The 25,599-nt window shown below is 41.7% G+C and overlaps 1 protein-coding gene across 1 annotated transcript in view; it reads right to left on the bottom strand.

The window, feature by feature from the left end:
* The window catches only part of CARD19 (caspase recruitment domain family member 19), a 59,188-nt gene that overhangs the window by 15,425 nt on the left and 18,164 nt on the right, over window positions 1-25,599 (bottom strand). Inside the window, exons 2-5 of the mRNA XM_063426904.1 lie at window positions 9,010-9,152; window positions 8,130-8,286; window positions 3,399-3,458; window positions 1,381-1,452 (exon numbers count right to left, since the gene is read on the bottom strand). Coding sequence (XP_063282974.1) covers window positions 1,381-1,452; window positions 3,399-3,458; window positions 8,130-8,286; window positions 9,010-9,152 — 432 coding nt within the window. The remainder of the gene's footprint in view (window positions 1-1,380; window positions 1,453-3,398; window positions 3,459-8,129; window positions 8,287-9,009; window positions 9,153-25,599) is intronic.

The following is a 25,599-nucleotide window of genomic DNA, read 5'->3' as shown; positions in this document are numbered from 1 at the left end:
ACTGCATTCATATACACACTGCATTAATTATATACACACACTGTAAATAAATATTCAGTTAATATAATTTTTTTAGGATCTAATTTTATTTAGAAATGTACCAGTAGCTGCTGCATTTCCCACCCTAGTCTTATACTCGAGTCAATAAGTTTTCCCAGTTTTTTGGGGTAAAATTAGGGGCCTCGGCTTATATTCGGGTCGGCTTATACTCGAGTATATATGGTAGCTCTTTGCTAACCCTGTAAATCTGTGATATAGCTCAGCTCTTTGCTAACCTTGTAAAACTGTGATATAACTTGGCTCTTTACTAACCCTGTATATCTGTGATATAGCTCTTTACTAACCCTGTATATCTGTGATATAGCTCTTTACTAACCCTGTATATCTGTGATATAGCTCTTTACTAACCCTGTATATCTGTGATATAGCTCTTTACTAACCCTGTATATCTGTGATATAGCTCTTTACTAACCCTGTATATCTGTGATATAGCTCTTTACTAACCCTGTATATCTGTGATATAGCTCTTTACTAACCCTGTATATCTGTGATATAGCTCTTTACTAACCCTGTATATCTGTGATATAGCTCTTTACTAACCCTGTATATCTGTGATATAGCTCTTTACTAACCCTGTATATCTGTGATATAGCTCTTTGCTAACCCTGTATATCTGTGATATAGCTCAGCTCTTAGCTAACCCTGTATATCTGTGATATAGCTTGGCTCTTTACTAACCCTGTATATCTGTGATATAGCTCTTTACTAACCCTGTATATCTTTGATATAGCTCTTTACTAACCCTGTAGATCTTTGATATAGCTCTTTACTAACCCTGTATATCTTTGATATAGCTCTTTACTAACCCTGTATATCTGTGATATAGCTCTTTACTAACCCTGTATATCTTTGATATAGCTCTTTACTAACCCTGTATATCTGCGATATAGCTCAGCTCTTTACTAACCCTGTATATCTGTGATATAGCTCAGCTCTTTGCTAACGCTGTATATCTATCTGGGTGACAAGCAATATTATTATATCAATAACAAATACTATATATGATATAAAAAAAAAAAATATTTAACATTATCTATGAGCAAACAGACAGTCTACCCTAGATTTAATTAAACATAAACAAAACATTTTCACAAATATGTAAATAGTATCTGTGTTTATTTTGACTTATTTTTATGTCGTAATACTGATTTTGGTTTGTGGTTATTGCTAAAAGTTTTCATCATGAGATTGTGTAAGAACTAATAGTGTAATGAGCTCTGAGAGTGGCTCAAGTTGCCCATAGGCTGATTTCCTTTTTATCTCCGGATCTCCTTTGAAATCTCTGTATAGGAATCTGTTCTACATTAAACTGTTCCATACCTGAGTTATTGTAGTACATCAAGAATGCCAGCCCTGCAGCCACACTAAAGCAAGCCAGGAAAAACACAGGACCTATAAAATGAACACAAATAATATTAAACCTCTCTCTTATAATTAAAGGATCACTATAGGCACCCAGACCACTTCAGCTCATTTAAGTGGTCTGGGTGCCAGGTCCCCCAGGTTTTAACCCTGCAGCTGTAAACATAGCAGTTTCAGAGAAACTGTTATGTTTACATTGAGGGTTAATCCAGCCTCTAGTGGCTGTCTTCCTGACAGCCGCTAGAGGCGCTTCCCTGATGCTCAATGCGAAAATCGCATTGAGCACACAGAACGCCCACAGGAAAGCATTGAGAAATGCTTTCCTATAGGCGTTTTTAATGCGCATTTGGCTCCACTCGGTAGCGGACGTTGGAGGGGGAGGAGAGGTCACCAGCGCCAGGCGCTGGGTAAAAATAAGTGGGAGGGGGGCCCTGAGGGTGGGGGGGGGGGGGGTTTGTTTTCCTGACACTATAGTGGCCCTTTAATCATTTTATTCTTTTAGCACAGGCCAACATTTTCAGCATTTCTGCACAAGTTCCTCTAAATGTCTCTCCTTTTTACATTCTGTAAAATGTAACCACTGTGAGAAAGTTCCCCACAGAAATGCCCATTCTGTAAACAGTGGCTGAAACATCCCTTATTGTGTTCTACTTCCACATTTGACTTGGCACTTAAAGGGATACTGTAGGCACTGTAACTGTTTCATGTCATTGAAGTGGCTACAGTGTCTGGAGTCCCCTGGCAACATCATTGCATTAATTGTTAAACTGTTTTCAGTCTTGTAATGCTATACGACAGTCCCTAGCAGCCCATCCCCTCTGTGCTAGCTCAAGCTGTAATAGGTTACTATGATTGGCTGAGTGTGTCAAAAGTGCCCATTGCAGGTATTATTACTTTATTTTAAAAATATTGCCAGCAAATTCCGTAGCGCTGAAAAATGGGTATGAATCTGTTTGATGAAAAGCAAGTGTCTCATATATGCCTTCACCATATGTACAACAGGGGCTGGACTGTGGGCGCCCAGGCACCCTTAGTTAATGTTACATTGGTCAAAAACAGTTTAACAGTGATTGCATAGACAACACCAGGGGACTCATGATTATAACCAAGTGAATGAGATGATAGGTTTGTAGTGTCCTTATAATACCTTAATGTGGAATTGTGTCACAATAACAGAAAAATTAGTTATGAAAGAGGCATCAAGTTGTGGTTTGAGGTTCTTGAGGTAAGCAAGTACAGAATACAATATACATTGTTTTGGACAAATTCTGGAGATTCTATTTACTGGTGAAATCATTCATTGCTTTCCCTGAAACTGTTGCCTGAAGCCATTTCAGATCTATGCTGCTAGCAATCAAGGCTGTGGAATTAAAAAGAAAAATGCAATTTGGCTAGAATAGTAAATACATTTTATTCTCTAAAAAATGACAATATACCATGTTTTGCAGTCAGTAAACTGTGACATTTCAGGAACTTAAAGTAGATTTCAAATTTCAGGCCAAAACAACCGATCTGAAAAAAGACAGCTTTGTTTTCAGTTCTGCTATATTAACCAAAAATCCAAATTTAATTTACTTCCCCGACAATTAACGTTTAAAGGGACACTGTAGGCACCCAGACCACTTCAGCTCATTGAAGTGGTCTGGGTGCAAACTCCCATGACCCTTAACCCTAGAGTGGTAATTATTGCAGTTTTTATAAACTGCAATAATTACTTGCTAGGGTTTACTCCTCCTCTAGTGGCTGTCTACCTTATGGGCTTGAAGGTGACTTTTGGTTGCCTAAACGACGCTCTACGTCCTCACGCTATGCTTGAGGACTTCCAGTGTCACTGGAATCCCCATAAGAAAGAACTGAAAAATGCTTTCCTATGGGGAAATCCTAATGTGAGCGTGGGCATTGCTGCACATGCACATTAGGTCTCCCCCGCCAGCGAATGTTATGCAGATCCCTAAATTTGGGTCATGTTTACTTACCCCGGTCATTTAAAATTATTTTCTCCTGGTTGCTGATTATTTCCACTGGACTTGAGATATCTATAAAAAACAAACAAAAAAAAAAAACTTTCAGCATATTCTACATAGATTTTTAAACCATATTTAGCTGCTTTTTTGGAAAAGCAAAACAATGAAGGATATAAAATATGAAGTAAAAGCTTGTGACCAAATTTCTTCAAAATGTTTCCACCTTCTTTTGGATCAACAGCAGAAACAGGAATATGTGAAAGGCAGAACTTCCTGGACGACTAGGTGTCCACCTTACATTACTATTAGACTACATAATTCTGTTGCTATATAAAGCTCATGCGTCAAAAACAATAAAAAAAAAAACGTAACACTGATCTCTCTTGTCTCTTCATCATGTTCAAGGATCTTCATTCATAATTTAACCACTACTGGTGACAGAGACTCTTTCATTTTACATAATAAATAATGAATTGCTTTTGCCAGACTGAACAGCAAACTATGAAAAGAGAAGAAGTGCATTGTTCATTAATTCGGTTTCTGTGTACAAAGAAAAATGGAAGGAGATATCAGATGCTAAGAGCTCCGTCTAGTGGCAATTTTTTTTATTTTTTTTTAAATTCTTTATTTTTGAGTGCAGAGTTAAGTACAGGCGTAAGCAGTGACATGTTCAGAATTACATAGCATTTTAAGCATTTGGTACATGTAGTCAAGAGGTACTGCACTTTTTTTTTTATAAAAGAAAACAAAATAAGAACATTAGTTAGGTAGACTATGGCAAGATATTGACGTACATAGTTTAAACAGTTAAATGTAATTCTATGCTGGTTTATCCAGGTTCTAAACGATTTAGCTGCACTAAGCTGCAAGGAACTGTCTATTACAAAAAAATCATGCTGTGGCTGAATAACTGGTTTCAACATTGACGCTTCAATGGTTACACATGTTTATACCAAAAAAATAAAATAAAATAAAATAAAAAGGGTTTAATACTAAAATGATTCACCAGCTTATTAGGTGTATTAGATCTGGAGTGCCAGGTGATTGTAAGTCACAGCATAGTGAACCACTTAATAAAGGAATACATGACATTGAGTCTCATCTGAGAGGGTCAGTTAACAGGTTTACACCGCCGCAACAGCTGGTGACGACAGAGCAGTAGAAATTAATATACAACAATATGGCTTATATTGCAGTGCACATTTTCTTTTTTTTTCCTTTTTTATAGTCCAAGAATAACCTACTGACTTTTTAAAGGTGTAAAGGGTCATAAGCTTAATAAAACAAACCCTTTGGTGAGTCATATCAGTACATCAGAAGTATGCATTTTAAAGTTAAATAAAAACAGAGCGCCCATAAGGAGCACTTCAATGATACCAGCTAGATTGATGCCACAGATTGGTGCAAGATTAAAATAAACTATGAGCACAAAATAAGGAAAAACTAAACTTGTTGCCCAGACTGGCAAGTTGTTGAAAATGGGGGTGCCTGTGGGGAGTGGGGCCCTGTTGAGGAGGATCAACATCCTATGCCCACTGATCCATACAGCCTGCCCCAAGGTATAATCAAGTACTGTCAGTGGGCAGAGGGACTATGAAGTAAAGGTCATCGGTGTTTACTAGTCAGGCTATTAAGTATTTGCACACAGCTATACAGTCTCATAGGAGGTCTGCTGCAGTATGTAGCTCAGGGTTTCCCCCTCTCAGATCAGTCCCATAGCAGGACTCAGCCTTTGCCAGCAGGGGGTACAATGCAGTCCCCGGGTGCAGAGGGACACTAAGGACGTGACCTGTTTGAGTAGATTAAGGGCACGTTTTGAGAATAGGTATGTTTAGTCAGGTGTCGTTGAATCTTCAAAAGTAGAGTACTTGAAATTACAGTTGTTCCCATGAGAGGCTCAGCGAGGTAAAGTTATTAGTCAAGGTGGTGCATTATATCCTAGTGGGTGATTACATTTGTGAACAGGTTACGTCTGCTATGGGTATATTTAGGTACCAATAATATAGGATGACCGTTCTGCTAGGTCGTTAGTCACTGTATGCAGTACAAAGTGATAAGAAAATGAATGAATGAATACATGAAACAAAAAACAGTTATTCCACGGTTATTGCATTCAGTATTGTTAAGGTAATACACGTTACACGTCTCTTAGGGCTATGTTGGCTGTAGTGTCTAGTGAGGTGCCAGAGCAGGCGACAACTCCCTGGGAGCTTAAACTGGGAAGTTAAAACTTGGAGAACAGTGTGTAGGGTCTGCATCGTTAGAAGAGGGACACCATGAAGGGTTGACCTGTACTCAATGTCCAGTAGGTGTTGTGTCATTTGCGCCTTATGCTGTATCTCTGCTGTCTGTGTTCTCAGGACGGCAGTGTTGGTACATTCTCCGTGGATGCGGGGACGCTGTGTGGTTGTCCGCTAGGCCTTTGGGTTAGGAGTGCTGCACCGAGTCTTTAGGTCGCACACCTACCGAACTGTCCAACCTGGGGATAATTTGAGGATGGCCTATGTTGGCCATGTAGTTAAAGTTAATTCCCTTCACGGATGAGAGTCGCAGCGTTGGGACAATCCGGGTAAGAGGCCCAGTGAACTGGCATCTTCTCTGAACAGGGTAAGAGGGTGGGCCTGTAGGGTAATGCTACTTAAGGGGGTAGTAGCTCAATCACTGCAGCCGGTGAGTATGTCCCGTGCCTCTGTTTAAGTGGTGACAGATGCGTAGGTGATTGGTGTGGCATTCCGCGGTATTTGGGGCCGCATTCGCTGGGTCCCAGCCGTGGTCTGGGGGGGGTTGGGGTTAGAGGTCCCGTTTGGGAGATGGAGTCGTGAGGTAGGCCCAAGGTGTGTAGAAGGGCTGTGGCATCTTGCATGCCCTGGATTTGATGAGTTTTCCCTCCATGTTGCACAAGTAGCTTGAAGGATGCCCGCCAGCTGTAATAAATGCTGTGGCGTTGTAGTATGGAGGTGAGTGGCCGGAGAGATCGGCGCCAAGCCAGGGTACCATTGGAAAAATCTGCATAGAAAGTTAACTCTGAGTTCTCGAACCGCACAGGAGTTTTACCTCTGAGGGCGGTGAGGACCGTCGCTTTGTCTGAATTATTCCCAAAGGTAAGTATGGTGTCTCTTGTGGCTGTTGCTGGGGCTCCAGGGGGTTTTGGTATTCGGAATATGTCCGTTGGCGTGATAGGCTTGGTGGGGCCTGGGGGCAGTACAGAGGTTAGTATGCGTTTAATCGCTTGTGGCAATTCTGCCTCTGGTAGCCCTTCTGGGATCCCCCTAACCTTTAGGTTTAGTCTCTGTCTCGTGTCTTCCTGGGCCGCAAATCTTCTTTCATGCAGCGTGTTTTGGCGCCGCAGGTCCTGTAGGTCTCTTTGCAGCGAGGCCATGGTCCGCTGTTGTTCTTGGGAGGATTCCTCCAGCGTTGTTATGCGGCCTGTCAAGCCCTGTAGCTCTCCCCTGAGTGCAGAGACGTCTGTGAGGATGTTCTTCTGGAGTTCCGCTAGCAGATTCTTTAAAACCCCGGTAGTTACCAAATCAGCGTCAGGGTCTGCTCTCGGTTTGCTAGGCTTCATTCTAGGCTTCAGGGTTGGCGCCGGGAGGTAATCATCATCCGCGCCCCCTGAGCCGTCGTCCGAGAAATCTAAGCAGCCTCCATGGAGCGCGGCCATATTGGTTACGCTCTGGCTGCGTGCTTGTTGCCACATTTCCCCTATCGTGAGCCCTGGGGCTGTATTGTCCGGGGTCTTTTTGTGCTTACGACCCATGGGGTGGTCTCCCAAGTGAACGGTGCTTGTTAGGGGTAATATCAGCGGTGTATAAGGCAATTTTCTCCGATTTTAGCTTGGAGCTCCGGGCTCGTGCGTCCGCTCGCATCGGCTGTCAGGCTCCGCCCCCCCGGAATGCAATTTTTATGCTAGGTTTTGTTTTTTGGAAAACTCACACTGAGAAACTGCACTACAGAAAGGGAAGTGTTTTCATGGGACTATCTAAATAAGGTAGGCGTTAAAGCAAAACGAGTATTTCATAAAGATACAATCTTTATAAAATAAGCATACTGACTGTGTTGGAATTTCACTGAAATTGCAACCAAGTTAAAAGAAGTACTGAGACAAAGTAGGGACTCATTATTATTCCTATACCTGACACATCAAGACACTGGGCAGAGCTACTGCGGCCTAGAAATGTTAATCTCCCAGCCGTCACCAGTGATGGCTCTAGCGATATAATCTGTATCTATGGAGGATTCGGAGGTCATGCGGGATCCTCCATTTATAAACACATTTATAAATAAACAATTTTATGAAAATGATTATTAATAAATAAAACCATCCATAAAATATACACACATTTAAAAGCCAACCAGCCATTTAATAGACAAATCGCTTTTCATCTAAAAAGCCAACAACCAAATGTGGGAACCATGGGTACAATCACATGATATATTGTGAATTTTATTGAGGTGATACTTTTTCACCATTGTCTTTTCAAAGTTTGGGGAACTATTTTTTTATTTTATTGTTTTAAATGTCACCGTTAACCTTAACCACTACCACTAACTAACCTACCGAAGTTCGGAAAACAGTTGGGTGGATGAGCATTTTATCATGAACAACAGTTTTTGGATTGGTGGAAAACGAACATAAAAGATACTAAATTATCTGGTCAACTTGAAATGAATAAACCAGTTACATCCAAGAACAATTGATTAATGAATGAGATTTCCATCCCACAGTTTGTAAATCTTACTTACTAGTCATATTTTTCCTGCTTGGTAACGTGGCATAGATTTTATCAGCATTATTCCGTAGCGCTCGGTAGAACTCCTGACACGCCAGATCTCCTTTACTTTTCAGATGCTTCAGCAAATCAGACAGCCTTTTTCGAACCAATGTTTTTGGATTCCTGAACTGGACAGAAGATACTTGTAAACAAACAAGACGACAATTAATGTTCTTTCTAACTAGCAATTTTGGGGCAAGTTCTACAAGGAAACAAAACCAGGGGAAAGTTACTGTTTTTGCTTCTTTATTAACAGTTAGCCGACAGCTGCCCTTCATGCAAAAACACATTTTAGATTGCAGTCCTGCCAGGCGTATCCTAATCTCCCTTACCGCTAGCGGTTTGCTTCATTCAACAGCACAAATTGGAGACATATTGGAAATTAATAAAACAGGACAAAAAGCAATGTCTCTTCTTATGCTCCTTGAATAAGATACGGTGCATGAAGGTCCCTTCTTCTTGTCCCCTTGTAAACATTACTGCAGCAATAGGCCCAAGCCCCTACACACCCAGCCTCAAGCTACACCTTTGGGGACATTCTCTGATGTTCCTAGGAGCAAAAAAACATTTGAGGAACCACAGAAATCAGGACAAAGGCCCAAAGTGTAGTTGTCCTAAGAGATCGAAGAGTTATAGAATGCAACAATACGTACTTTTAGGATAACATTACGCTATACAACAATGCACAATCTCAATGTATTGGCAAATATTTTAATGTAATGTCACACAATAGAACTGCAATGTAATGTCACACAATACAATACAAAATGTCAATATCACATAGAGTAACAATTTGATTTTCACAAAATTGCAGTGTAATGTCACACAAACTCAATACAATATCAAAATACCTGCTCTGCTTCTTTGTTAGAAAGGATTTGTGGATAAACTCTATTTAGCTGCAAAACTATTTTATCCACTAAGTGCTCATTCAACCTTCCATTACTTGTTAAATATGGTGTATCCTCCTGCAATCGATCAGAATACGAATTCCCTAAAAAGACATAGAAAATGTGGTTAACTAAATCATGTACATTTCATTTTTTTCTTTCAAAATACAGTGGTTATTATATGGTGTAGGGTAGGCTAAACATATTTAAATATAAAATTTAAAGAGAAGTATCAAATATAGTGCCTGAGGGACTGGGCTTTATTTTGCAACATTACTAGAGGTGATTTGGCCTTAATACTAGGAAACTGGGGAGAGAGAGACATTGTTATAATGGGGTATAATATAATATTAAAAATACACATACCGTACATAAACAACACACAACAGATAAGACATGCAATCAAACATGAATACAGGCGCATTCTGTATTGAGCTATGGAGACAGAGATCTCTTAAAGGATTATTATTTTGGGTCCACCAGGTGGCACTGTGGTAGCAGTATAAGAGTACAGTGTGTGAATGCTTTAATGAGGTAATACTGCTTATACTGAAAAGCACTACTAAAATCAAAGGAACACCAAACCTCTATTTCTAATGCTATAGTGTGTGTTAGGTCTCCCTCCCACTTCTGATCATAAAAGGAGAAAAAAAACTTTCTTTTACCAACCTCTTTCCAGCACTGAGACTCCCTTGGTGCAGGGCTAGGTCTCCTTCTCCAGCAATGTCACAGTGATGGGGGAACCAAATGCGCATGTACGGCAAGAGCCGAACGTGCATTAAAACTTCCCCATAGGAAATCATTGATTTAGCACTGAAGATGTTAGACATCCTCACGCAAAGCATGAGGATGTCAAATGTAATTTAGCGGAGTAAAACTGTGCTAGTGACCAAAAAGACAGTATTTAGAAATGGTTAGACAGACAGGGACATTGCACCCAGACCACTTACATGAGATGAGGTGGTCTGGATGCTTGTAGTGTCCCTTTAACACCCAGTATTTGATTGTGTGATGTCAGAATTTTAGCAACAAGTTTTCATAAAGTATAGTAGATAAAGAAAGCTTAATAACGCTACTAATGGAAGGGGTGTAAACTAAATATATCCAGCTGTGCTACTCAGATCATTTCACTATGGTAGACTATAGAAGAATGGTAACTAAAACCAATGCACTAATCCAATACATAGCACAGGCCTCTAAATTAAATATATGCTGAGGAGATCATTGGTGTGTTGTGGCACAGTAATATTACCATCTAAATATTAATATAGAATAGCCAGCAGTAAACATGAACAAGACAAACGTTTTATTTATCCTTGAAAATAATAATAAAACATAATAATAATGGAAGCTGGATTCCTATAGATCATCCCACAACATGTTTTACCTTCCAATGTGGATGAAACTTGTATCTGGATGGATTAAACATCAAGGTGAAACGTGCGTTTGGACAGATACCCTTTTGGCCTGACATTTCTTAGACTGCGTGGTGAAGTAGTTAGGAGGTAGATGAGCACTGAATGCTAAAATTAACTAGCAATTCAGTATATATATGCGGAAATAAACTGTTCTGATGGACATGTATACAGCTGGATTTATGATTGAATTAATGGAGTCAGCCCGTTATCTGGTGCTGGACGTCCCCCATAGGAAAGCATTGAATAATGGGGGGGCGGGAGGGAGGGGGGCACTTCAGGATTCTCTAGTGCCAGGGAAATGGGTTTGTTTTCCTGGCACTGGAGAATCCCCTTAAGAAACCCCTTAAGGACACATGACATGTGTGACATGTCATGATTCCCTTTTATTCCAGAAGTTTGGTCCTTAAGGGGTTAATGTAATTACAAATTATGTGATCTAATATTTGGCTTCAGTCAACCAAAAATAGATTGGATCAGATCTTTAAAGAGAGGACACGATACCAACAGTATTACCCACAATAAACTAACAATTCAGCAGGAGCTAAAGAAACAAAGAAAATACCAAATGGATTAAAAATACCAAAATGGATTAACCCCTTAAGGACCAAACTTCTGGAATAAAAGGGAATCATGACATGTCACACATTTCATGTGTCCTTAAGGTGTTAAACAACAAAGGCATCTGAGAAAAATTATAGTCACTTAATTAGGTTCCAAGGAACAAACAAAACTATGTGCAACTTAAGTGAATAAAGTGTGGAAAAAAAGTTGAATAGTTGATGGACACTAGTGTATATACAATCAATATAGATAGAAAGTCAAGTAGTTATATTAGCCCCTTAAGGACACAGCTTCAAAAGCTTGTCTTACCCTTAAGGACACAAGCCAGTTTTGCATTATTTTGCAATTTGTGTTCAAACGCAATTTGCATCAGAATTTCCCCCCCCCACAGTTTGGCAATAATAACATGTGCATAATATGAACAGCTTAGAAAAAGTAACTCAAAATACATTCATTCATATGTCTTGATTTATAGGATACATAATATGTATCAGTGGTGGATCCAGAGCCTGATCTCGGGAGGGGCACTTGTAGATTATTTAAATAAATAATCCAGACACAATAACCACTACAGCTCAGTGTAGTGGTTATAGTGCCAATAATGCCAAGACCCCCTCCCAGAGTAAGTAGTCAAACTGTTTAAGAACTGTTTGACAACTTACCTGAGGTCCTCTGGGAAATGGGGCTGTAGTAGGGCAGAGGAGCAGTGGTATGTGTGAGTGGTGCAATGTGTGAGGGGTGCAGTGTGTGTGTGTGTGAGGGGGACAGTGTATTAGCAGTGTGTGTGTGTGAAGGTTGCAGTGTGTACGTGAGGGCGGCAGTATATGTCAGGGGTGCAGTGTGTGTGTGGGTCAGTATGTGTGTGTGACAGTTACAGTGTGTGTGTGGGGCAATGTATGTGTGTGGGGGCAGTGTGTTTATGGGGGGCAGTGTGTGTATGTGGGGCAGTGTGTGTATGTGGGGGCAATGTGTTTATGGTGGGCAGGGGCAATGTGTGTGTATGGGGGGCAGGGGCAATGTGTGTGTATATGGGGGGCAGGGGCAATGTGTGTGTGTGTATGGGGGCAGGGGCAATGTGTGTGTGTGTGTATGGGGGCAGGGGCAATGTGTGTGTGTATGGGGGGCAGGGGCAATGTGTGTGTATATGGGGGGCAGGGGCAATGTGTGTGTATATGGGGACAGGGGCAATGTGTGTGTATATGGGGGGCAGGGGCAATGTGTGTGTGTGTATGGGGGGCAGGGGTAATGTGTGTGTGTGTATGGGGGGCAGGGGCAATGTGTGTGTGTGTATGGGGGGCAGGGGCAGTGTGTGTGTGTATGGGGGCAGGGGCAATGTGTGTGTGTGTATGGGGGCAGGGGCAATGTGTGTGTGTGTATGGGGGGGCTAGGGGCAATGTGTGTGTGTGTATGGGGCTAGGGGCAATGTGTGTGTGTATATGGGGGGCATGGGCAATGTGTGTGTATATGGGGGGCAGGGGCAATGTGTGTGTATATGGGGGGCAGGGGTAATGTGTGTGTGTATATGGGGGGCAGGGGCAATGTGTGTGTATATGGGGGGCAGGGGTAATGTGTGTGTGTGTATGGGGGCAGGGGCAATGTGTGTGTGTGTATGGGGGGCAGGGGCAATGTGTGTGTATGGGGGCAGGGGCAATGTGTGTGTATGGGGGGCAGGGGCAATGTGTGTGTATATGGGGGGCAGGGGAAATGTGTGTGTATGTGTGTGTGTGTGTATGGGGGGCAGGGGCAATGTGTGTGTAGAAGAAGGATAGGGGGGAGGGGGGGCTTTTTTTTTGTTTAATGTGTGTGTGGTTTTTTTTTTACATTTAATTTAAATTAATATATAATTTATGTCCCCCCTCCCTTCTTACCTTTACTGGGAGGAGGGGGGACATCTTTCTTTCCCTGGTGGTCCCAGTGGGGATTCCCTGGTGGTCCCAGTGGTAGGAGTGAACTCTAGCCCGCGCTCCAGGGCTAGAGTTCACTCTCGCGAGATTTGGAGCGTTGCCGTGGTAACCGCGGCAACGCTCCAAATCTCGCGAGAGGAGGACCCGGAGGAGCTGCTGGTAACAGCTCCCGGGTCCTCTCTCCCTCCCCTGCCGGTCGGCTGTCAGTAATGTGCCTGCGGACCGGGGAGGGAGATCACTGATCTCCCTCCCCGGTCTGCAGGCACAATGCAGGGCTGGCACTTGGGCAATGTCAGCCCTGCATTAGCCGGCAAGGGAGAATCTCGGGGGGGGCAATTGCCCCGTTGCCCCCCCCTGGATCCGCCACTGATATGTATAGGATTTCAGCTTATTTTGAAAGTTACAGGTCACAAAATAAAAGGGACTAAAATAAAAATTCAATGTGAAACAATTTTAGAAGTTGGTATGTTTGTCTTGTAGGTTTAGTAGCCATCACAAAAAAACAAAATTGCCACACAAAAGTATATATTTATATAAAGTAGACATCACAGGCTATTTATCTAAGGTTATTTTGACACTTTTTACATAGCCATTTCATCACCAATTTCTGCTAAATATTGGAGTAAAATTGTGTTTTTTCTCTATTTTGGCATATACACATATAACAAGGTTTTTGTAACGTGTATATCGTAAAGCTGGTGTGTGTCATTCCTGCACAGAACCCCATATTGTGTTCAGCTACATCTGCTGAGAATAACGATACCCCCATTGTATGCCTTTGGCACTATTCTGTAAAGCTACAATGCCATATAAGAGACACATCTATTTTAGTTTCTATAGTTAGAATTTTCATAAATTGATATGATGGGCCTATGTCTCATTTTAGGGTATTATAGCAGTTTGACTGTTCTTTAATAAAGCTGTCCATTTGATAAAGCAGACACCTCAGGGTACCTTATGTGGTGTATATTGTGCCTTAACCTGTCACCATTTCTTCACCAATGTATGTCAATGTTTGTGGTGAGGGGGAAAAAAAAATAAATGTATTTTTACATACATGTTGCATTTTTGAAAAGTATTTCTTACACTTGATTTTGTGGTTGGGGCAATATTGCCATAATGGTTCGATAATATATCATTAGTAATAAATACCATAGTTAATAACACCAGTCGGTTGCGGTGTGCCGGAACCGACAAGGCAGTAGGCCTGTAATAAAGAGGGCAAAAAGAAGTGTACCATACAAAATATATTTGTTCTACCATACCTTAAAATTACTTGGATAAGTCACAAATGCCTGACAAATCCTTAACTGGTTCTGGTATATGTAATGTATTAGTATTAGTATATGAGGTGTTGGGTAGAGACAGTACCCCAGTAACTTGGGAACTCGAGATATATGACTATACAAAGCCACCATTAGTTTAATCAATATAACATACTGGCCGGCTATCTATTGCCAAGTGGCGAAGAATTCAACCGATGAGGGTGACAGGTGAAGCCCTTCTAGTTGCCAAGTGGCATGAGAGGCTCTATGTGTTGTCCTGAGGGGAGGTAGAGGTGCGGGTGGCGGGGTGTTGGCCTCTCTGTGACTACTAAAGCATAAGATAGAATGGGAGTGACAAGTGAGGCCTTCCCTATGCAACAATGCGATGTGAATAACTATGGCTTGGGACGATAGCATCGTCCTTCGAGTATAAGGGTACCCCCGACTAGGAGGATGGGTGTTGGCCTCGCGGGACCACTAGTCTATGGCATAGAGGCCAGAAACCTACCATAGTGGGCACCTAGATCCCCAACAACCAGTACTATCTGCTAATAGCCCTCAGCGTGGGCTAGATCGTGGACCCAGCCAGATCGTGGACCTATGTAGAATGGAGTCCGAGAATGTATGCCTCTGTGCGGCCGGGTCGTGGACCAAATTAGAAAAGCAACTGAGAACGTATGCCTCTGCGAGGGCCAGATCGTGGACCCATTTAGAATGTTGACTAAGAACGTATGTTACAGTGTGGACCGGAATAAGTGAAAGTGACCTACCCCACAGGTGGACACGAGGCAAGAAAGGCAAACGCTGCCAGGAAGGACGAGCTCCCTAGCAGGACAACAGTTAGACGAAGCGTGCCACCCAGATAAGCAAAACCTGGGTCTAAACCATAGAGGAGGGAAACCGAGGAGGGTATAGGATCATGGCAAAAATAAGTACAAAACCGTGACCAACCCAGAAAAGACAAAAAGGTTCAGAACCATCCGGCGATCCAGGTCAAGGGACAGAGACTCAGTAACCAGAGTATACCAGCGAGTACGTTAGAGGCGTAATAGAGCGAACCTCAACGCTGAAAAATGGCAATTAAGTGAATGGGATAGGCATACACCAGACGAGCGAGCAAGGGCCCACCAGACAGTAAAACGCAGAATTAGAACAGTCAATTACACCATACGGAGAGTCACTAATAGCAAAAAAAACTTAGCCGAGTCACACATACCCACAATACAATGACAACTAGCTATTAGTATAGTAAGTGACATACCGTAATAATTTAACACGTGTAAGATATATGCACCCATGACATAACCGGATTGTGAAATGTGAAAACATAATGCACTCCGAACATACAACATGCAAAACCAAACCATGATTTATCTTTTCTCAATGTGACATGAAAGGTTGTGTGCCCTTTTCCCCTTTTTTTTTTTTTATACACTTCGTGTTTCAAAATAGAAAACAAACTATGGGGGGGGGGATTAACAATGGCACACCATTTGGGAATATATCACACACACAGAACTAAAGTGTGCACAATTCTCTGGCTGAATGAATTATCAAATGCCCTAGACGTTGGACCAATAAATAGACTGGTGATGGCAAACCTACCCGCTGGCTGAGCACCGAGAGTGCTAGATCCCATACCAGCCAAGCTGCATGTGAGTGGCAGACCCCATACCAGCCGGCTGAGCCCCATGTGAGCAGGGGACACCAAACCAGCTGACAGAGCATAAGAGTGGCAGACACCAAACCAGCTGACTGAGCACCATGAGAGTGGCAGACACCAGACCAGCTGGCTGAGCACCATGAGAGTGGCAGACACCATACCAGCTGGGCGAGCACCATGAGAGGTATTGACCCATTGGTTCTTGGGTGATAACTGTCCCAGTTCAAGAGGCTATTGGAGGCCGACGGCTTCCTGAAAAGAGTTGTTTGATCTGTGATTGAAATTATGATGTCAAGAAAATTGAATTTACAGCCCTCAAATTCTGAGGTGAATTTCAAATTTTGATCATTTATGTTCAACATTGTAACAAAATGATTAAAGTCCTCGAGAGTACCCTTCCACGCAACTATAATGTAATCTATATATCTCCCCACATATGAATCATTAGAATGTATTGAGACAAATGTTCTGGTTTGATGGCAGTTTCTACCCACCACCCCAGGTGTAGGTTGGCATATGACGAGGCACAAGCTGTCCCCATCACAGTGCCCCTCACCTGGTGGTAGAAATTATTATTGAAGAGAAAATAGTTGTGTGTCAGGATAAACTCGAGGAGCATTATGATAAATTATGTATATGCTTGGAAGTTGTCACAACTTTTCTCAAGAAAAAAAATGGGATGTTGGATTCCCCCATGTGGTCTGGAGGAGTACAGGGATTCAATGTCCAGACTACAAAGGCTGGCACCTTCTGGTATCCCGAGACTAGACAGGGTTGTCAGGACATGCTTGGTATCTTGAATGTATGAGGGTAAAGTTTCCACAAATGTCTTAGAATTTTATCGATGTAAGTACTTCCATTTTGGGTTAAATTGTCCACCCTGGATAATATAGGGCACCCGGGGGAGATTTTCCAAATCCTTATGGATCTTGGGTAGGCAGTAGAAGGTTGCTATTCTTGGATTCCGATTTAGAATAATTCATATTCTTCATTTGATAGCAACCCTACTGCGACCCAAGTCCAAAGTGTCCTTGTATTCCTGTAGGTAAACATTTGTGGGGTCAGTTTTCAAAATTCGATAGGTATACTCATCATTCAAGATCCTCGGAGCCAGCTCAACGTATTGTTCTTAGTCCATAATAACTATATTTCCCCCCTTGTCGGCAGGTTTCACAATTATCCTCTTGTCCTTTTTTAATGACAGAGCAGTTCGTTCCTGTTTTGATAAATTCTTATTTGGGTAAAGTGCTAAGTCACATGTTTTAATATTTTCAATTTCAAATTTAACAGCTTTTAGAAACAATTCAATATTTTGAAAACTGCCGAGGTTGGGAGTAAACCGGCTCCTATGTTTTAAGTCGGTATGGCTGAGAGTATTGTTATCTTCATTCTCATCAAGGAGAGATACAAGAGTCATAAAACAATCGTAATATCCACTAGATGCACCCAAGTTCCTGGTTCTCCTATCAGTCCGGAATTGATAGTACTTATGGAGTGCCAGTTTTCTCATGAACACATGTAGATCCTTGACCCACATACGTTTATTGAAAGCTGGGACAGGCACAAATGATAGGCCTTTTTCTAAAATTGTCTGATGTCATTGCATTCTCGGAGTTCATTCTGGTTCTGCGTGTAAGTGGACGGTAGACATTCCTTGTTTGATAAACTTTTAGGTCACGTATTAATTTTTGATGTTTGGTGGAATAATTGTTTGTTGATATTTATCAAGATTTTGTTTTGGTTTTATTTCTAGTTGATTAAAAGAGGAATCAGATTGGAACTGGTTAGTTTTCTCTCTTGGCTTCAGTCAAACCTTGCATTCCATTATTCAGATCGTGATAAAAATGTTCTCATTAATTGAAGCCGTTATAAGATATCCCAATCCTGCACTATATCTGACATGCCAGTTTAGAGTCAATTATACACCATTCAACACATTTTGGAAGAGGGAAAAACCACTGTGGATTTTGAATAAATAATTTGCATTAATTTGCCAACTTCTGCTGCTAAATGGTGATCTGCAAACCCTCCATGCTGCATGCTGCTAAATTCATTTTATACCAACACCTGGGAGAATAAAGGAAGATAAGAAATGTTACATTATTTATATTCCCTATTGGAAATCATTGAGATAGTGGAGATCATCATCACCGATGATTTCAGCCAGAGAGGAGCAGTGGCTGAAGTGAGAAAGGTGTGACGAGGGCTAAAGGGTCAGTAACTCCTCTTCATTTTACTATTTAATGGGTTTGTGTAGAGGTGAATCTAAAAAGACAGGGGATCACTCTGACATAAGAAATACATATTTGCATTTCTAATGCTAGCATGCTCATTTTAAGCTCTGTTGAGTTTGAATAAATGTGCCAGTCAGTCACCTACCCTAGCCCAACCATGCAGGGAGTACTTTAAATGATGCCACTAACAGCCTACACACCTTGTAGACAGGCTGACAGACTTATAGGGGAGAGCGATCAAAAGTAAAGTTCCTCTCTCTTCTTCTTATGTCTCATAAATATAAACATTAATAACAGCAAAGCTATAAATGTACTGTGATTAACTTTTAAATCAGAAGTCCCATTACAGGAGGGCTGTTGCATGTACTCCTGCCCTGTCTATTCTCAGAGGTCATAGAGTAATATGAGGTTTACCAAGTGACTTTTAATGAGGTTAGAAGCACAACCTTTTACCTTTTGAGCCCCGAGCATACATCACGTGGGAACATGTTGGTGTTGACATGATTGACAAACATACTGCCATATAGAAACTATCAGGTTTATTAAAATTAAAGGCCAAAGTAGTTGTACTGGAAGCATAGCTGACTTACCTGAGAATATTTACAGTTTGGCTATTTTGGCTGTTCATTTAAAATTCACTTTAAATTGACACTTTAGTGAACAGCCCTGTAGTTGTTAGTGTAAAAATAATTTACTAGCCATCCAGAATGGGAGCGTATTCTCAGATGCCAATGCTCTTAACCAATCCTGGTTGGGTGCACAGCGCCCAGACAGTCTGTATAGAGAGGAGCATCAGCAGGGAGTGCAGCACTAAATGCCACCCCCTTACGTTTGGCTGCTTTCTCTGCCTATCTCCCACCAGGGAACAGAATTCACCGCCCGGCTCAAGGTAATGTATTTTTCTTTAGCCCCTATGCAATGCTATGGCCCCTTACCCTCTTTATACAGTCCCCAACTACTACTACAAGCCCTAACTCCCAACTGCAACCCATATACTACAGCTCCAACTCCCTACTATAATGCCCAACTCCCCAATTGCATAATACAGTGCATAACTCCCTATTAAAGCCCTTAACCCCCCCTACTACAATTTTCTTAACAAAACAGCAGCCCCTATTCCACAACTGCAGCCCCTATACCTACTTTGGCCCCCAATCGCCTACAACAGTCTATTATTCCAACTGCAGCTCTTATCCCCCACTACAGTCACTACCCTGCAAATGCAGCTCCTAACCCCCACTACAGTCCCTACCCCCAAATGCAGCAGCCTCTATCCCTCACTACAGCCCATATGCCTACTACAGCCTTCAACCACCCTACTACAGTCCCTTACCCCCACTGCAGTTTCTAACCCACGCTACAGTTGCTATTGCCCAAATGCAGAGGCTATCCCCCTACTAAAGCCTCTAACTCACCTACTACAGCACCTACCCCCCAATTCAATCACAGCCCTCCAAATGTAGCTCCTATCCCCCCACTACAGCCAAATTCAGTCCATAACCCCCACTACAGTCCCTAACTTCCTACTACCGCCACTATCCCCTTACTACAGCCTTTACCCCATGTGCATCCCTAATCTCCTACTACAGTCCCTATTTCCTTATTCCATTACCTACCCCCACTACAGTTCATATCCTCCCCACTTCAGCCCTCTAACTCCCAATTGCAGCCCATATACCCTGCACCACCTTTTTCCCCAATTGCAGCCACCCCCCGCTTAAGCACCTAACCCCCCTACTTCAGCTCCTCTTTTCCCTGACTACATTTCCTAACCCCTAAATTACAGCCCATGCCATCCACTACAGACCCTAATCCCATTTTACATCCCATACCTACAGCCTCTATACCCTTACTACAGTCCCTACACCCACTACAGTGCCTATCCTTCCCACTACAGCTCATCTCCCCCCAAATTGCAACCCATATCATCCACAACAACAGTCTCCTTCCCCAATTACAACCATCCCCCCACTTCAGCTCCTATCCCTCACAACATTTCCTAACCCTCCCCCCAATTACAGCCCATACCTTCCACTTCAGCCCCTATCATCCCACTTCTAGTACCCCTTGTGAGATTAGGTTCTGGATCTGCCACTGCTATCTGCTATTTGGGCACCAAAATTACACTGATTACCTATTTTTGTTAAAGGACCACTCTAGTGCCAGGAAAACATACTCGTTTTCCTGGCACTAGAGTACCCTGAGGGTGCCCCCACCCTCAGGGACCCCCTCCCGCCGGGCTCTGGAGAGAGGAAGGGGTTAAACTTACCTCTTTTTCCAGCGCCGGGCGGGGAGCTTTCCTCCTCCTCTCCATCTTGATCGCGACGTCATCGGCTGAATGCGCATGCGCGGCAGGAGCCGCGCTCGCATTCAGCCGGTCGCATAGGAAAGCATTTACAATGCTTTCCTATGGACGCTTGCGTGCTCTCACTGTGATTTTCACAGTGAGAATCACGCAAGCGCCTCTAGCGGCTGTCAGTGAGACAGCCACTAGAGGATTTGGAGGCTGGATTAACCCTCATTATAAACATAGCAGTTTCTCTGAAACTGCTATGTTTATAAAAAAAAGGGTTAATCCTAGAGGTACCTGGCACCCAGACCACTTCATTAAGCTGAAGTCGTCTGGGTGCCTAGAGTGGTCCTTTAAGTTTGTTGTTGGTAAAGCTGGCACTTCAGGAAGAGGGTGACATGTTATCTGTTGAAGTTGGGGGGCCCAAAGATGTGGAGTGGTTTCCATAAAAATATGGGTGTGGTTAGAAGTGTTATGTTTGTAAAGGATAGGAGTTATTGATATAGCCACGCCCACCCAGAGATGCCAAAAATATTCTTGCACCCAGGCGTCAGTGACCCTAAGATCGGCCCTCTATATAATGCTACTGACTCAATCTTGGTTTAGCTATTGTGCAGTTTCTGTAGCCTGGCTGAGCTTTTGGTTTTCAGAATTATAACTGCTATAATATTTGCGTGTTCAGGTCTATAAACCAATATAAACAGACAGTGATACAGCTGAACAAGGATTTTATGAAAGACCTTTAAACATGGAATATAATCTAAACATTGCAATAAACCTCTTCACAAATATTTTTATGGAAGTTTTAATGTCGTAGAGCACATTACAAGATTGTGAGAATTCCCCAAATGCCAGCGTCAACTTGAAACAAATCATGTAGCTCCACCTACATTCTATTCTGGTTCTCTCCATTATAACTGTGTCATTAAATGGGCAAACATCCCATTAAAACGCTAACACTATACATAAATACACCCCTGCATCCAAATGCCAATACTACACACAAACACACCTGTGCATTCAAATGCCAACACTACATACAGAGTGGTGTGTCTTTCTTACTCATGCTACCTGTCTTATTATATAGACAGAGGGCTGCTTTATTACAAACAGGCATTACATTCCTGATTTTCATCTCAAGACTACCAAGCAAAGATTGGAATCCCAAAAGATATATATGTAACAGGCCTTTGTATCTAGAAATCACACCTATTAACTGGACAGTGGTACAACTAGGAAAAAACCTCCCAACATTTCAAATGGGCAAAGAGGAACACTTTAAATTTAGGGGTGAGAGTGGGTGGGTTGTCAGGGTCGGGGCTGTTCTGAGAAATTTTAGGTAACTTTAGTAATTTTTTTTTAGTAATTTTATTTACACTGAATTCTAAACATATTTAAACTCATTAAACGCAAGCTTCATTACTGTATTATTGCTGTGGAGCTCTGTTATACACCCAGACATATCAACAATATGGAGCTCCTAAAAATAAAGGAACTAAAAGATAGAAATGAGGGACAGAGGGATTTGTGTGTGTCCAAGTAGGGACTGTTCCTAGTGCCATCCAGGCACTATACACTAAACCCAGAGCCCAAACAGTAATCCCTGGAGTCTCTCGTAAACCGTTTGTCCTGAGCAATGGTACGCATGAAGGCTGCCCCCTCTCACCGCTCTTATTTGTCTTGGTTCTCAATCCTCTCTTACATGTAATTAGGAAGTCATCTGAAATAAATGGTATTAAGTTAGCCAGGTAAGGACTGTGCCTCCTAAATAGTAACTCTTGGGGAATTTGAAATTATATCCTCAAGCTAGGAGAGGTTTACTGAAAACTCAGAAGAACTGTTAAATTGTAATTTCTACTAATACAGTACACTATGCTCCATTTTTATAGCTTGAACCTGTAAAGATTAGGCCAAATCTCATTTGTGAGATTTCATGATAAATCCACATTTTTTTTAATTATTTATATTTTGTTAGATAACTTTATTACGTAAATAGAAGACCAAGAGAAAGAGGTGAACACTGATACTACAAACTCAACACAAGACATAATAAAAAGTTGTCTCTATTGCCACATGCCTGGAAACAGAAGCCAGAGTGCAGATAGCGATTTTAATAGCATTTTCAATCATCTCATCCCATCAATTCTATGAGAACAGACAATCAATATTGCTCTCCTAAAGAGATTGGTAATGGGCAGGGGAGAAATAAGAAGTTTGAAATAACACAGAGTACACCAGTGAAATTACGGTACAGGTGCATCCAAATCTAAAATATTTAAAGGAAAACTATAGCTACTAAAACAACAGCTCAAGGAGTTCCTCTTTCATTTCAACACGTCAGAGATGTGCATACTGTTCCACCACTGCAAATATTATGAAATGTATCACTTCATTTGAGACATTTCTGCTACACCCCTTTTAACTTAAAGTGACACTGTAGTCACCAAAACAACTTTAGCTTAATGAAGCAGTTTTGGTGTATAAATCATGCCACTGCAGTCTCACTCACTGCTCAATTCTCTGCTATTTAGGAGTTAAATCACTTTGTGTATAACAGCCAAAGTCACACCTCCCTGCATGCGACTTGCACCGCCTTCCTAAAGACTTCCTGTAAAGAGTCATCTAATTTTTATACTTCCTTTATTGCAAATTCTGTTTAATTTATCATTTAGCTCCTGCTTTGTTAATAGCTTGATAATCCCTGCAGGAGCCTCCTGTGTGTGAATAAAGTTAAATTTACAGAGCAGGAGAAAAAATAGGGTTTGCCTATGGTGTTGTCTTTGGCCTCTCTTGTTACTAAAATGCCAGTATTCTGGTGATTTCATTGAGGAAGCAGCCTACACTGAGCTACAAGTGCGGGAAGGGAAGGGGGAGCATTTATTTAGTGTTTATAACTTAGCGTATGAAGGTGTGCAGACTTGTGTTCTCATGAGTGTACACATGATTCTGGGAGTAGGTATCTGTGGCTCCCAACTTTGAGTTTGAAGCTTCTGCACTACCCATAAGGGAATGCATGAGCATGGCAAACTGCAGAGCTCTGTACTGTAACAGGAAACAGCTGGGAGCAGAATATCCACCCATCAGCTTGTGGCTACAGAGTAATGTATCATTGCTTTCTGACAGGAACAAGAAGAGATTTAGTAGTTTAGTGTGTTGATTTCACTGGAAACACATTACAGAAAAAAATGGCAAATATTCAATTCACTAGGCTCTCATGCAGCTGGGACAGTAGAGGTGGTTAGATGATGTGAACCCCTACATTCTTTAAGTTAGATGTACCCACAATGGTTTACAGCACAAATTCTACAGCATATTTATTTTCAAAACAACCCAAAAGAACATGGACTTAACTGAGCCGCAATGAATAACTCTCTATAATTATATTTCTGGGAGGACTGGAAGGTTTAAGGTGGAAATAAGCATTTTACAATACAGTTCTAGGAATCCCGATATAATGCTGCCATGATATGTTTGCAGCTAAAACACAAATGTGCTAGGCAAAGCAAATCAAGCAGGTACAAGCTAGAGAGTCTATTCAGAGAAGCTAGTCATTAGTAGCTAAAATGCTAAACAGAAAAAATCCACTTTGCTTTAAAGGGACTCTCAAGTGCCAGGACAACAATCCCTTTTCCTGGCACTGCAGGTCCCCTCTCCCTCCCACCACCCATCCCCGGTTGCTGAAGAGGTGAAAACCCCTTCAGTCACTTACCAGAGGCAGCGACATGTCCCACATCGCTGCTTCTTCCTCCGCTCCTCCCCTTCATTACATCAGCCGGCGGGGGAGACTGATCCCGCCCACCGGCTGGGGACACCTAATGCACATGCATTAGACCTCTCCATAAGAAAGCATTGAAAATGCTTTTCAATTCTTTCCTATGGGGAATTGAGCGACGCTGGAGGTCCTCATCTGTGCTATGTACCAGGAAGTGCCCTCTAGTGGCTGTCTAGTAGACAGCCACTAGGGGAGGACTTAACCCTGCAAGGTAATTATTACAGTTTATAAAAAAACTCCAATAATTACAGTTGCAGGGTTAAGGGTAGTGGGAGTTGGCACGCATATCACTCCAATGGGCAGAAGTGGTCTGAGTCTTTAAGGATCTACTCTGTTTTGATCTTAGTTAGTTAGCAATGCGCTAAATCTCATGACGTGATTTCACTACGGGTATTTAGACATTACACTTTTTATGTAACTGAGGTTAATCCGCCTTACAAATTTGCTGACTTACTAATCGGTAAACAGGAATAACATATAATTATTGCTAGGTTTTGTCTTAACAAATGCCACAATAAAGTGACACACTATGCAATGTATTTACAGTGTCATCATTGTTATGTTACTAATTCCCTCGCTTTTAATAAAAGTATGCATTTGTTTACATTGCATAGCTAGCATTAAAGAGACACTGTAGGCACTCAGACCACTTCAGCTCATTGAAGTGGTCTGGGTGCAGTGTCCCTATTGCCCTTAGTGCTGCAATGTTAAACAAAATGTTTAAATTGCAGCACTAAGTCAGCCACTAGATGGCTTCCTCGATAGAAACGGACAAACCATACGAAACAGTTTTATTACTTACTGTGGGACAGCGACAAAGCATGCCTTTCACCATAACCACTATAGTGAGCTGTTAGTGGTTACAGTGCTTGAAATGTTACTTTCAAAATGTTGACTGCAAAATTTAAACATCCAAACCCATCCCCTAAACCAAAAGCCCCATGTCATCTGAAATGTAGAGTGACATGTAGCTGCATTACCTTAACTTATAATAAACAATATTAATATATTTGTACCTACAAACAGGGCCGGATTAACATAGGGGCTGATTAAGCTGCAGCTCCAGGCCCATGCCCATGGTATAGGCCCAATGTTAAAAAATAAATGTAAAAAACTTTTTTTTTTTTTTTTTTTTTTTTTTTTTTACTACTTTTCACATAATCTTGCTTAACCCCTTAAGGACGGAGCCAAATGTACAAGTTGTGATCAAAACAAAACGTAAACAAACCACAGAATTTGGCTCTATGTCTGTTCAACTATAATTTACCTCTTTCATACTAAGTGCACCCACACTTATTATATATCGTTTTGTTCAGGGGAAACAGGGCTTTCATTCCATATCAAACATTCATATATAGAACTCCACTTTATATGAATAAAATCTAAAAAAGTTTGAAAAATTAAGAAATTTTGATATTTTTCAATTTCTGCATGTCAATTTAAC

The sequence above is a fragment of the Pelobates fuscus genome, chromosome 7, assembly GCF_036172605.1.
Source record: "Pelobates fuscus isolate aPelFus1 chromosome 7, aPelFus1.pri, whole genome shotgun sequence".
Taxonomy (NCBI): Eukaryota; Metazoa; Chordata; class Amphibia; order Anura; family Pelobatidae; genus Pelobates; species Pelobates fuscus.
This window is presented reverse-complemented; position numbering and strand designations above follow the sequence as displayed.